The sequence below is a fragment of the Zootoca vivipara genome, chromosome 10, assembly GCF_965207765.1.
Source record: "Zootoca vivipara chromosome 10, rZooViv2.hap1.1, whole genome shotgun sequence".
Classification (NCBI taxonomy): Eukaryota; Metazoa; Chordata; class Lepidosauria; order Squamata; family Lacertidae; genus Zootoca; species Zootoca vivipara.
This window is the reverse complement of record NC_142593.1, coordinates 52,681,512-52,694,546: the sequence shown is the minus strand read 5'-3', so window position 1 is coordinate 52,694,546 and position 13,035 is coordinate 52,681,512. Positions and strand designations below refer to the sequence as shown.

The 13,035-nt window shown below is 44.0% G+C and overlaps 1 protein-coding gene across 8 annotated transcripts in view; it reads right to left on the bottom strand.

Moving 5' to 3' along the window:
• Window positions 1-13,035, bottom strand: part of MYO5B (myosin VB) — a 269,223-nt gene that overhangs the window by 32,038 nt on the left and 224,150 nt on the right. For 6 of the 8 annotated variants that reach the window (XM_060280366.2, XM_088653127.1, XM_088653129.1 and 3 more), the window contains 4 exons: window positions 11,495-11,632; window positions 6,208-6,273; window positions 1,724-1,963; window positions 831-931 (listed from right to left, as the gene is read on the bottom strand). In XM_060280366.2, coding sequence (XP_060136349.2) covers window positions 831-931; window positions 1,724-1,963; window positions 6,208-6,273; window positions 11,495-11,632 — 545 coding nt within the window. The remainder of the gene's footprint in view (window positions 1-830; window positions 932-1,723; window positions 1,964-6,207; window positions 6,274-11,494; window positions 11,633-13,035) is intronic. The other 2 variants (XM_088653128.1, XM_060280367.2) reach the window with 1 other exon arrangement.

The window sequence follows — 13,035 nt, the reverse complement described above, 5'->3', positions numbered from 1 at the left end:
TGTTCTTTCAAACTAATACACATGACCAACTTGGCATGCTGAAGAAGCAGTCTGAGTAGTCCAGTGCTACAACTTGACGTGCAAAGTGGTCAACTCATTATGTATCTAATTTGCAATGGAAGCATCATCACTGCAAATCTAGTGAAGGAGGGCTTAAGGAGCCTTCCTCATTATTGGGTCCTTAGACGTTGTCGGGGCTACAGTCCACATCTCCCCCTGCTAGGGATAGTGGGAGCTGTAATGTAAAAAATACCTGAGGACACAGTTTTGACTTGCAATCACTATGTGTGCAAGAAGGGTCACACAACTGCTTTACCATGGGGCCTAATTCTGTACTTCCACCCCCCTCCCAAGTTCATTTCTCAGTACAACTCACCTGGCCGTGCAAATTGGCCCCAGATCTTCAACAGTTAAAGCCAAGTTTAGAAAAAAAATTCTTCAGAGCCTTTCTAGGAGCTATGCAATGATTTTTTAAAAAACAACAACCCCCCTCCTGCTTTTTGAGCCTATCTCAGATACGGTTGAAATGTTTCTGAGTTGTTCTCCACAACATATGAGGTCTAGAAATTTATTTTTGGAAAAGGGAAGCCAAGATGCTCAGGATACCAATGCCAATATCCCATGAAACAGCAGATTCTGTGCTTGTGTGAAAAGGCCACAAACAAGAAGGATACACACTGAACAGTTTGTAGTTTGAAGAAGTAATCCATTTTTTTAAATGATTGCACCATGCATCTGATGACCCCCCCCAGTTACTTAGAAATGAACAGAGGATCAAGATTCCAACTCGTGTTGACCAATAGTAATGGATAAACAAAAGACAGGCTTACCGGTTTGTCTGACACACTCCATGATAGGCCTCTATGGCATCTTCTGGGTCCACATGCTTGTCACTATTGGGCCAGCTGGTTTGCATGTTGCTGTTTGACTCCTTAAAAAAGAAAAAAAAACCTACCATGAAATATTTCCTCCCAGTCAATCATTTCCATTTCCCTCCCCACATGCTCTGCTAATTCTACATTGGTCACACATGCAGCATTTTTGACAAAAGGTTTCACAATCATTATTATTACATTTGCGACAAGGTACATTCAATGTCTGAAGGCAGTCGGAAAGTGAACAGGAAGGGCCCAGTGGAATGCAGCCTAAAGAGAAGTTAAGAGGAAAGACGGAGGGCAGATTTTCAACACAAACCTATTTCGGTTTTATTCTGGTACAGCCCACAAGGCTTCCTCCAAAGAAACCTGGGAGTTGTGGTTTAGTGAGAACACTAAGAATTATCTTTTAAGATTCCTCTAGCTCACCTCACGAAAATATGATTCCCTGGGAAAAATGAATGGTTCCTACACCAATTGAATATGAAGAATGGAAATTGGTGGCTGAGCCATCCTAGAACTGAGAAACCAGAACTGAAAAGGGGAAATTAATATTTCGTAAAGTGGACCAGGACGACGATAGGGGACTGGTCACTCACATTTGCCCAGACCCTTCTTCTGAACAATTTGTCTTTGAGATATCAGTTCAGTCAATGTAGACAGACAGCAATGCAACTTGGAACAATTTGTTTTGAAACAATCCTCCTGACAGTCTTTGGTTTTGGACTTGCCGTAAACCACTGTGCCCGACCATTGAGATACAGTGATACCGGTAGTTGGCAACACAGTGAAAAGAACACACACACAAACGCACACAAATGGAAGGACCTGCTTTTCTTCTCCATTACCATATTTCTGCCTGCATCTTTTTGCTGGGCTGCCTTGATAATCTGTGTCCTTAGAATAAGCACTTCTTCCTTCCGCACTTCCAGCTCTTCATTGGCAGACTTGAGCTGATTCAGGAGGAGGCTGTAACTGTCGTGGACGTCGTTGGAAGAGTTGTTCTGGGCCACCCGATCCACTATAGCTTTCCTCAGCTCGTTAAGGTCATTTTTCAGTTTCTTGTTCTCAGATTCTAACTCTTGCCTCTATTGAAAATGACATTTGAAAAGTCATCCCCACTCAATCATTTCTATAACTTGCTGCTCTTGTTTTTCTAATTCCTTTGGAGCAGCGGACGTTAACAAAAAACACAACGGGATGATCAGCCAGACTCAGCGAGTTTAACTGCGTAATAAACACAACTGCATGCACTTCTTACCTATTAATAGGGCCAGTCCTACCATTAGGCAGACTGAGGCAGCCGCTTCAGGCAGCAGATTTGGGGTGTCATGAAAGAGCAGCCAATTGTTAAAGTTACTTAATTTGTTGCGTTTGTAATTTTACTGCCATTGTGGGAGAGAGGTACTGGTGGGGTTTTCTGCTTCAGGTGTAAAAAAAAACTTGGTTGGCCTTTTGCTGCCATTTGCTGCTCTGCGTCAGGCGACAAAATGTCTTGGACTGGCTCTGGCTACTTAATCTTCCTCAGATTGTACCAGCATGTAAAAAGGCACCGAGAACCTGTAAACCATTTCAAAATCAAGGTACAAAGAAACCATCTCCCACAGAATGCATAAGCAAAATCTTCTCAAGAGAGGTCAGAGGGGCAATTAAAAACTACACATTATAAATTTTAATGAGTACAATATAAATTAAATCGCAACTACAGAGAAAAAAGAGGCCTTTGAAGTTTGTCCTGAATCTTGTTCCCCCCACAATATATTGGTAGGTGTTCCTAGGGCCTTAGCTGGGGGTGGGGGATTATCCTTCCTGCCCTGCCCTCAAGGGAGCCAGTGGCTGAATATTTCTTGAGAGTAGGGATGGTGAATCTGCAATTTTTTCCCCTCTCAGTTTCTCATTTTTCCAAACTTAAATTCAGTTCTCCACATTTTCATATCAGCATGTGATAAAAAAAAAAATTCTTCGCAAAAATTCTTCAGGAGTGTATTTTACCAGCTATGGCTGATACATCAGCTATGGTCGTTCTTGGACAGGGAAAGGCTGACCACAGTAATCCATGCTTTGGTAACCTCAAGACTTGGTTATTGGAACACGCTGTAGGCTGGGCTACCCTTGGGCCTCATCCAGAGGCTTCAGTTGATGGAGACAGACGGACAGACCACACCTGGAATACTGTGTCCAGTCCTGGGCACCACAATTTAAGAAGGATGTTGACAAGCTAGAACGTTTTGCAGAGGAGGGCAACTAAGATGCTCAAGGGTCTGGAAATCAAGCCTTATGAGGAACAGTTGAGGAAGTTGGGTATGTTTAGCCTGGAAAAGAGGAGACTGACAGGAGATATGATAGACATCTTCATATATCTCATGGGCTGTCACATGGAAGAGGGAGTAAGCTTGTTTTCTCCTGCTCTGGAGGCTAGGACCCAAACCTATGGCTTCAAGTTACAAGAAAGGCGATTCCAACTGAACAAAAGGAAGAACGTTATGACACTAAGAGCTTTTAGACAGTGGAATGGACTCCCATGGGAGGTTGTGGACTCTCCTTCCTTGGAGGTTTTTAACCAGAGGTTGGGTGGCCTTCTGCCATTATGATCTACTTGAGATTCCTGCTTTGCAGGGGACTGGAATGGATGACCCTCAGAGTCCTTTCCAACTCAACAATTCTATGGTTTTATGATTCTATATTCATATTCACCAGGAGCCTACTGAATACTATTATTATTATTATTATTATTATACCAGCATTTTAATTGAAATTCGATTTTACAGTTTTAATTGGTTTTTTTTACTTTACATCTTTGTAAACCACTTAGGGACTACTGTAGTTAGGTGACATATACATTGTTTAAATAAATAAATAAAAGAATCAAGCATTCAGAAGCAGAACATTGGCTTTCATTAAGCATGTCTGAATCTGCTTCCAGTACCGATCTTCTATATTCAGCCCCAAATCTCCTCTTGCCCCAAACTCCATTCTTTGTTCCAATTGTTTTATGGGGAGCTGTGGTCTTATCTGCGAGACAGAAGCTTCCCATTTTATATTTTGCATGCACATAAAGGAGGATGGTGAACGAAACACAAACTCTCTTGAAGGAGGTCTGCTTATTACGGTATTGTTTACCAATAACTATTTTTTTGTGAGCTGCCAAGGAAACATGAATTATTATGCTGCCTATAAACACAGTTATTAAATAAACAACTTTTTTTTAAAAAAAAACCCAGTATATTTACTGTTTCTAAGGGAAACTGTTCCAGAACGACCAAAAATTGCTAAGAATCTTCCTTTTTCTCCACCTCCTTTGGGTGCCCGAAAAATAAATGCTTGCAGTTGATGCACATTAAAGATTTATCTTCAAGTTGCGAACAGCTCACACATTAATCATGAGCTTAACATACAAAAAGAAGTCCAAAATACAACAGTTTCTTTTAAAACCTCTTACTGGAGCAAGAAAAGGGGGTGGGGGTGGGGGGAAAGAGAAGAAAGAACAAATTCTATTTATGTCATCACCATCTGTAAATAATTTTGCACACAGAATAGGCAAATTGGTAGAAGACGACTTAAGAAATGCAATACATTGCCAAAGGGAGGTGGCAGGAGGGGAAGGAATTGGTAGTACGGTATATGTATATTTCCTTGATGCTCAGAAAATTGTTAACCTGAAGAAAATGCAGTGCTCACTTACACCTTGTGCCTTACACAGCAGAATAAGAGAGGAAAGCCCATTCAGGCATGGTCAGTGTTTGGATAGGATACTGCAGGAGAATCTCATATATATGCTGACTTAACTCCCATGATTTAAGAAAGGTGGGATATAAATGTACTAAATAAAATAATGTATGAATCTTCAGAAAACAGGGGCATCCATGATATGGCATCTCTTGTGGGTTACCTGTAGGAGGTTTAGTAGTGCGGTCATACCCCATTTATGTATCCCGCTGATGCCCTCAGTTTTATATTTTTATATTTTTATGTATCCCGCTGATGTCTTCAGTTTTATATTTTTATATTTTATGTATCCTCCTGATGCCTTCAGTTTTATATGTTTATCTTTGTATTGTGAAATGTTTTTGTTCTGACTATCGGTTGAATAAAGTATATTGATTGATTGATTGATTGATTGATATGGCATCTCTAACAAGGTTGTTGCTGGCATCCATCTGTCTTGAGAGACAATAGAGTGCACCTCCGGGGATGAAGTCAAACCTCTGCATTAGCAGAACCAAGGTGACCTCCCTGGGATGCAAGCCTGGGCAGTGTGGTTGAAGGTTCTGGGCTGCCCAGACGACAAGGCCCACCTCTCGGTTTCACTGATGTGGTCCAAAGGAAAGCAGAGCAAGACACTGGGTTCCAGCTTGGCTGCAGGAGTTGCCAGAAGGAGGCGTACAAGGCGCCATCCAACCGTCTTAGGGACTCCACTCCAGATTTGTGCTTAGCCTTTTCTTCTCCCAAAGATATCCCTCAAGCCAGCGGAGGTTTAGGATCAGAGTTTTCCTTCTCCTAGTGGGCTACCTTCCCAGGTTGACAAGCCCCATCTACCCCCAACTTCCCTCTATAGCACATGCAGAAACCACCTTCCTGACTTCTGGACCTACTTTGGTCTTGTCCACTCAATCCGCTGAAGGCTGTCTTCGTGTGCAGGAGAAGTCCCTAAATCACCAAGGATTTGAGACCCATTGGCTCCCCTTACCTGGTTTGGTTGGTCAGTCAAAGTCGTTCCCGGGATGTGGCTGCTGTCGCATGCTGACAGCTTCTAGGAACCACAGGTGATTGCTGAGGGCAGGGTAGGGACAAACTACCAACGGTGGACAAACTACCCCAGAAGTAGCATGACATATTCTCTACCAGAGGTGGACAGGAGGACGCAGTCCTTTAACCAACATTTTGAACTGAGCCCAGAAACTCATTGATAGCAAAAGCAGAGTTTTGCCAGCTCATCACCTGCCACATCTGAACCAGACCTAACAGGCAGAGGAGGGCTCTGAAGTCCCTGCAGTGCTCATCCAAGGACTTGGGGAGTCCCAAGAACCACCCCAATTAGAGAATTTATAGGGCACAGAGCACATTGTGCCATAAGATGGCCAAGTCAGTCAGTGGGGCCAGAGTGTGAACAAACAAGACGCCTCTTTTTGTCATAACCAAATGGAAAAGGGGACAGAAAGCTGAGCATGGAAAGGAAGACCTGTAAATAGTTAAGGCATATTTTGGTGCACCTGTCATACAGATTTATAGAGACTGGTATCAGTAAAGCTCTTGCAGCTTTTTAGTCCCTGACACCTGGGGTGGGTGAAGAGGAAAAAAACAACTATATCCCTGGCCTTCAAATTTCTTTTACCTTCAGACTGTTGTACGCTAGATCCGTATCGCGGTCCAAATCCATTTCGTTCTTCATTTCAATTACCTGGATGGATTAAGGAGAGAGAAAGAGAGAGATTTGATTTGACAACAGGCTACAGCAGTTAGGCTTTTTGATTGCAGCTCTGGGTCACCTTACAAAAATCTGTTGTTTACTGGCAGAGCAATTTGGCCAAGAAAGAAAAGCTGAAAGAGCGAAGGGTGTTTAGTAAACATAGAATCGGATGAGAGGAAAGATAAACAATGGGATGGTAAAACAGGGGCACACGCAGAGGGAATCCCTTTTCTCTCCTCTCCTAGCGTTCTGTATTATTTATCTGTATCCTACTTGCTGATTCTGTTCTTCCATGCGTAGATGGCAGAAGAGGTAAAATGATGCTGCTGGACAGGGGAGGAAAGAATCCCAGTCACTAGCACAGGCCTCTGAGCCTGCAAAAAATCAAAACAGTAGATAGAGGGTTGCAGCGACTCGTCATATCTTTCCAAAGTGTAGAGATTGCCCGAGGGCAGCCTGCAGACATCCCTTCCACAGGATACTAAGGAATTACGTCAGCAGCAAAGGCCAGCTATCAGGCACTTGCCATGTTTCTTTAAGGCAGTCATCTGTAGCTAGCAGGAGTGGAAGTTGTTCAGGGCAGTGAACAAGCCTGACCCGGGAGTCTTAACAGTGTTTGCTCGAGACTCTTGGAATAAAAAAGCCGACTGGTGGGGACCAGTGGAAAGGACCCCTTTGGAAGGTGGTGGACTCTCCTTCCTTGGAGGTTTCGAAGCAGAGGTTGGGTGGCCATCTGTCATGGATGCTCCAGCTGAGATTCCTCCATTGCAGGGGGTTGGACTAGATGATTTTCGGGGTCCTTTCCAACTCTGCAATTCTATGAAAGACTGAATTCCTGCTCGTCACCTCTCAACCCCGACAGAATGGCCTCTCAGCCCTGGTTCTAGATAAAAAAACTATGTTCAAACGAGTTCAAACGAGAAACAATGAATACTTGGAGAAGCAAAGTATTTTTTGTACTTTGGCGGCACTGAATGTGCCCACTTCTTGGCAAATGTTGAGATTAGGTAATATGAGAGCTATTGTGGGATAGTGAGAAAAATGACAAGCAAAGGCCATGGAGACCTGAATTCAACTGCAGATAAGCTCATTAAGCAACCTTGAGCCTCTCAGCCCACCCCACCTCAGAGGGTTGTTGCCTATCATGATGTAGTGGTTTGAGTACTGGAATAGCACCTGGGAGAGCAAGGTTCAGATCCACACCTAGCTATGAAGCTCACTGGGTGACCTTGGGCCAATCACTGTCTCTCGGATGAAGCTACTTCACAGGATTGTGAGAATAAAACAGGAAGGGCCATAGATGCTACCTTGAGCTCCTTCAAAGAAAGCATGAGGGTGTGGAAATACAACAATAATTTTTTAATTGTTGTGAGGGTAAAAAAAAAAGTGGGGTTGCTGGACCCAGCTGCAGCCCTACTTAAAAAGGAAACACAAGAGGAATTAATCAAGAGTCCACTATGGTCCAATCTCCAGGGATTCCACAGTGCTTGGAAGACCATTAATTTTGGAAATGGGGATGTTTAAAAGCTGTGCATGGGGAGAGAGCATTCCATGTCACTCTGTGGTCCCCAGTCGCTGCTTTGCATCAAAGTACTATTTTTCTTTCTGTTTTGGGTTGCTGCTTTTGTTTTTATAAAAAGTAATAAAAAATGAATTGCAGGAAGAAGTGGAAGCAAGGACTCTGGGTCGTGATGAGCTTCCTTTTAAATAAATGATTGTCTTTTCTGCCCCAGAAACACAAGAGAACTTGTTCATTTGCGGGGCAAGCACAAGTTTTTTAGAAAAGGCTGAAAAAGAAACAAGAAACTGGTGGGTGGAGGGAGACTTGGTGGGGAACATCCATAATACATACTTAAAAGGCAGCCACCTTTCTATAGCTGGATAAACAAGATAGAAACAAGCACTGCCCCTTCTTCAACCCGCTTCTACTGGTTAAGAGGCACAAAGCTTATAGGCTTCCCAAAAGGCATCAGGCTGGCCACAGGATGCTGGAAAAGGCACCTGATCCAGATGTTTTTAACTGGATCCAGCAGGGCTCTTCTTCAGCTCTTAGGTAAAGACCCTTCCCTTTCAAGCCCCAGGTTTTCCTCCCACTTCAAATAGCAGATGCAAGGGGAGGGGGCAGGCAATTCTGACCAAGACAGCAGCACAGAGAGCAAAGGACCAGTGTTTGAAACTCCCATTGTTCTAGGCGCATTTTGTGAGCAGTTTCTGAGCTCCAGGCACGGTACTGTGCCTAAGATTTCAGATTTAAACTGCAGAGTGGAAGGAAAGGAGGACCTTTTTCTGCCTTCCCACTTCCAGCTACTCTCTGAAGGCTAGATAAGAGACCCCCCTCTTAAGAACATTAGCGGGGTGGGCAGGGCAAGGACTAGACCATGTGAAAAACGAACATAATATTTTAGCTGCAGTTCATTCATTCCGTTGTTGCGCCCATAACCTAGGTTTAAGGTGCCATTTAGCTCCTGGCTTTCATATCTCAGTTTCTAACACTTCAAATGACTAATGCTCTCTTCACCCATATCATGGATCCCAATTTGGTTCCCCCTTTCCTGCACTAACTATTTTTTTTGTTTAAATATCAAGTGCATCAGGGCAAGCTGCGAGACAAAATGTCGTATCTTGTTTGGTCCTAACAGAGCAAACAAAGCTATCTCCAAGCATTTCAGAGGACAGTACAACCAGTAATTTTGTGGGTGGACCAGTTTGTTGGGGCTTCTGGAAACTGACAAGGGATGCTGAATGACACAGAAGTGCATCTATGATAAACTATTTAGAGACTTTTACTCAAATCTTCTTCCCCACTCTGCCTCAAGGTTAACTATTACTTCATTGAGCTTCTGTGGACTAGAGGGTGTCTTACGAAATGCTAGTCCATGGATGCTTACATCATAACTAAATTGCTGGTCTAGTATTGAAAAGGCTCTTTTGTTTTTGCCTCAACAAATTAACATAGCTGGATGTGAGGGACAAGGGATACAGGGAAGTCCCTCCCATCTTAAGTTCCAGCCCATCCCCAAGCGCTGGAGAGAGCAAGGAGAGCTCTGCCTCCAGCGGAGAGTCAGGAAGTAGTGTCCGAGGCTCAGGCAAGGTTGCGGAGCCCATGCCCCAGGTGGGACAGGAAGATGGGAGCAGGGGGGGGAAGGCCAATTCCCCCAACTCCGGAATTGCGACGCAAACGTAGGGGGAAGAGGTTGGGTCTTCCAAAGCTTCTATGCTGGAGGAAAACGCGCCAATCGCCATTCGGAGGTTCTGACACCTCACCTTAAGGATGTATATTAACCGCTCTGAACACTGTAAATAATCAGCACTTAATAAAAGCCTTAAAAGACCATGCTGGAGTCGTTACTCTAGAGTAGCCACATCAGGCCCTCTGACACTACCCCTCTGGAGATTATTACAACTGCTTCATAAATGAGGACCTGTGAGGGGGGTGTTATTGGTTTGTTCTTGTTCTTATTATGTACTTTATAGTTTTCTTCTGCATTTTTATGCTGTGGCCCACCCTGAGATCTTTGGATGAAGGGCAGTATAGAAATTTAAATATTATTATTATTATTATTTTTATTATTATTAGTAGTAGTAGTAGTATATAACTGACTTTCCATTCTGAAGGAAATCAGCCCTGAGTGCTCACTGGAAGGACAGATTGTGAAACTGAGGCTCCAATACTTTGGCCACCTCATGAGAAGAGAAGACTCCCTGGAAAAGACCCTGATGTTGGGAAAGATGGAGGGCACTAGGAGAAGGGGACGATAGAGGACGAGATGGTTGGACAGTGTTCTCGAAGCTACGAACATGAGTTTGACCAAACTGCGGGAGGCAGTGCAAGACAGGAGTGCCTGGCATGCTCTGGTCCATGGGGTCATGAAGAGTCGGACACGACTAAATGACTAAACAACAACAAACTGACTTAGGAATCTTCCTTATACCGAGTAAGAACAAAGGTCCATCTAGCTAAATGTTGTCTACACTGACAGGCACCAGGTCTCCAAGGTTTCAGAGATGGGTCTATCCCAGCCCTATTTAGAGATGTTGGGGATTAAACCTGAGACCTTCTGCATGCAAGGCATATCCTTTACCATACCAGAGCTGCATGGAGATGGTCCCTTTCCCAGCTGCTGTCCTCACTGCAGCCAACCTCAGCCCAGAATCCCCTGGAAATTCACAGCCGGACACTTTATCCTGGACAAAACTGGATGGATCTCGCCATTTAGCTGGGGTTGCAAAGGCATAACTCTCTGAATCTAGTTACAGGTAGGTAACTGTGTTGGTCTGACGTAGTCAAAACAAAGTTAAAAAATTCCTTCCAGCAGCACCTTAGAGACCAGATAAGTTTGTCATTGGTATGAGCTTTCATGTGCATGCACTATCTGAAGAAGTGTGCATGCACACAAAAGCTCATACCAATGACAAACTTAGTTGGTCTCTAAGGTGCTGCTGGAAAGAATTCTCTGAACCTAAACATGTTCCCATCCTAGTAGGATAAGTTGCATATTTCCTTTCTTTAATAGGTTGTATTTTAGTAAAATGCCGGAACACCTACAGCACAATAGCCAAGGATATTCACGTCAATGGTGCCTTTTCACTACTTCTTCAGAATTGAAATTTCCCACAGTATCGATGATACTTTGGATTCATGACAGTTGATGAACAGAGTCATTGCCAGGCCAATTAACTCTACAGTGAGATAAATCATTCCAGCATTGATTGTGCAGCCCAATGATTGCAAAGCCTGTTCTCAGGCAGAAGCCGGCAGCCATAGACTAAAGCATCATAATTATGCATGGATTTCTAACTTAAGTGTGATGGTTAGATCTTAGGATCGCTGATGTTTTGGGTGTCGACAGGACACAAAGATGAGGTGAATACCTTTGAGTCGAAGGGTAGATTTACAAAGTATTTCTGAACAAAGGTAAAATCCCAGTCACCCATCTGAGCAAAACGTTTGTGGGAACCTGCTTTAAAGTTCTTTTACACCTGATCCACAGATTCAACCAAACTGCACAGAACAGAAATCCTAGGACCTGAACCATTTCAGACCATAAGTGGAAGAGTCATTTTCTTGTATATATCTTCACATAAAAAACCATCCCTGCATGTAGCAAATTTAATGCAGGGTCCAGTTTGAGCCTTAAAACCGCAACGCATGCTTTAAAATTTTCTCGGGAATGCCTGTTATAGATTTGAAATCCAATGTGACATATTCTACCTGGGGTTTTTTGCTTTCATTTTCTCTCTTCTCCAGTTGGCTTTGCAGCTTCTTCCTCTCCTGTTCCAGTTCCCGCACTCTCTTCTGAAGCTTTAGGAAGAGGGTCATGTCCATGGCTGCCTTCTCCATGCCAACCTCCTGTGACGGAAGAGGAGAACGAGAGGATCATAGAATCATAGAATTGGAAGAGACCACAAGAGCCATCCAGTCCAACCCCCTGCCAAGCAGGAAACACCATCAAGGCATTCTTGACATATGGCTGTCAAGCCTCTGCTTAAAGACCTCCAAAGAAGGAGACTCCACCACACTCCTTGGTAGCAAATTCCACTGCCGAACAGCTCTTACTGTCAGGAGCAGCTTTGGAATCTAAACAAGATTCTGCAGCGAAGTGGACAGCCCATTTCTTCACTACCAAACATAAGCCCAAATTCTTGGGAGGGGAAGGGTTTCATTGGAACCATGGTGGGCTTTTTTTTGAAGGGGTGGGGGTGAGAAGGCGCTAAATACTCCCTCCCCCTCCTTGCTGCACATCCAATAATGGTTGCTCCCTCTCACCCAAATTAAGGCGAGGGAGGGAAAAGAAATGAATATAAAGGCAATGCTATTTGGAAAGAGAAGAGCTAAGCTGATAGAGCTGATCCCTAGAGAGGAGAGCTGGGGGAAATGGTTAGAGGAAATCTATATGGGCCATAACCTGTTCACCAAATATGCTGTTCTTGGACAAGAGACAGGCTGGCCACTGGGCTTATCCAAACTTCCCTTTTGCCTCTTTCTTTCCAAGCAGAGATCCATGCTTAAAAGCTCTGTGTCCAAGTGTCTGTTTGTTTTCGCCTTGAGCTTTCCCTGCTCTTTCCCACTGAATGTCAATTCAGGTTTTCCGAAGATGGATGTTTGCTCCAATTGAGCTTTAAAGAGCAGGTTTTTACAGGGAAAGATCCAGAGGAGGAGGAGGAGGAGGAGGAGGAGGACCGCTTGGACACAGAACTTCAGATTGTGACCATGTCTGGAAAGAGCGGAGGAAAGGTAAGCGTAGATAACTCTGCAGTTAACCATGCCCTGGTGACATCATGTTTGGAAGACTGCAGAGCACTCTACACAAAGCTATCCATGAAGGCAATCCAGAAGCTGCAACTATTGGAGAAAGTGCTAGCAAGATTGGTGTATGCAATCACACGATGGAATCCTGGAGCATTGACTCGTTTTGGACCTGCACTGACTGTTGATTCGCTAACTGTCTGTTGATTTGCTAACAGGCCAGATTCTGGCACTAGTCTATATAAAGCCCAAAATTTCTTGGAGCCAGATACTTGAAAGAGTGCCTCTCTCGATATGTATTGGCACGTGTGATCAGTGAGGGAAGGGCCCTGCTGGTGATCCCACTCATGGGGGAGATACTTTCTACAGTGGCTCAGGGCAGTCCATTCTCTGCAGTGGCATCCTAACTGGGGAACTCCCTCCTTTTGCCAGTTCAATCACCTTCTTCGTTAGTAACCTTCTGGTGTATGATCTAGCTGAGATTCCTGCATTGCATGGGGTTGAGC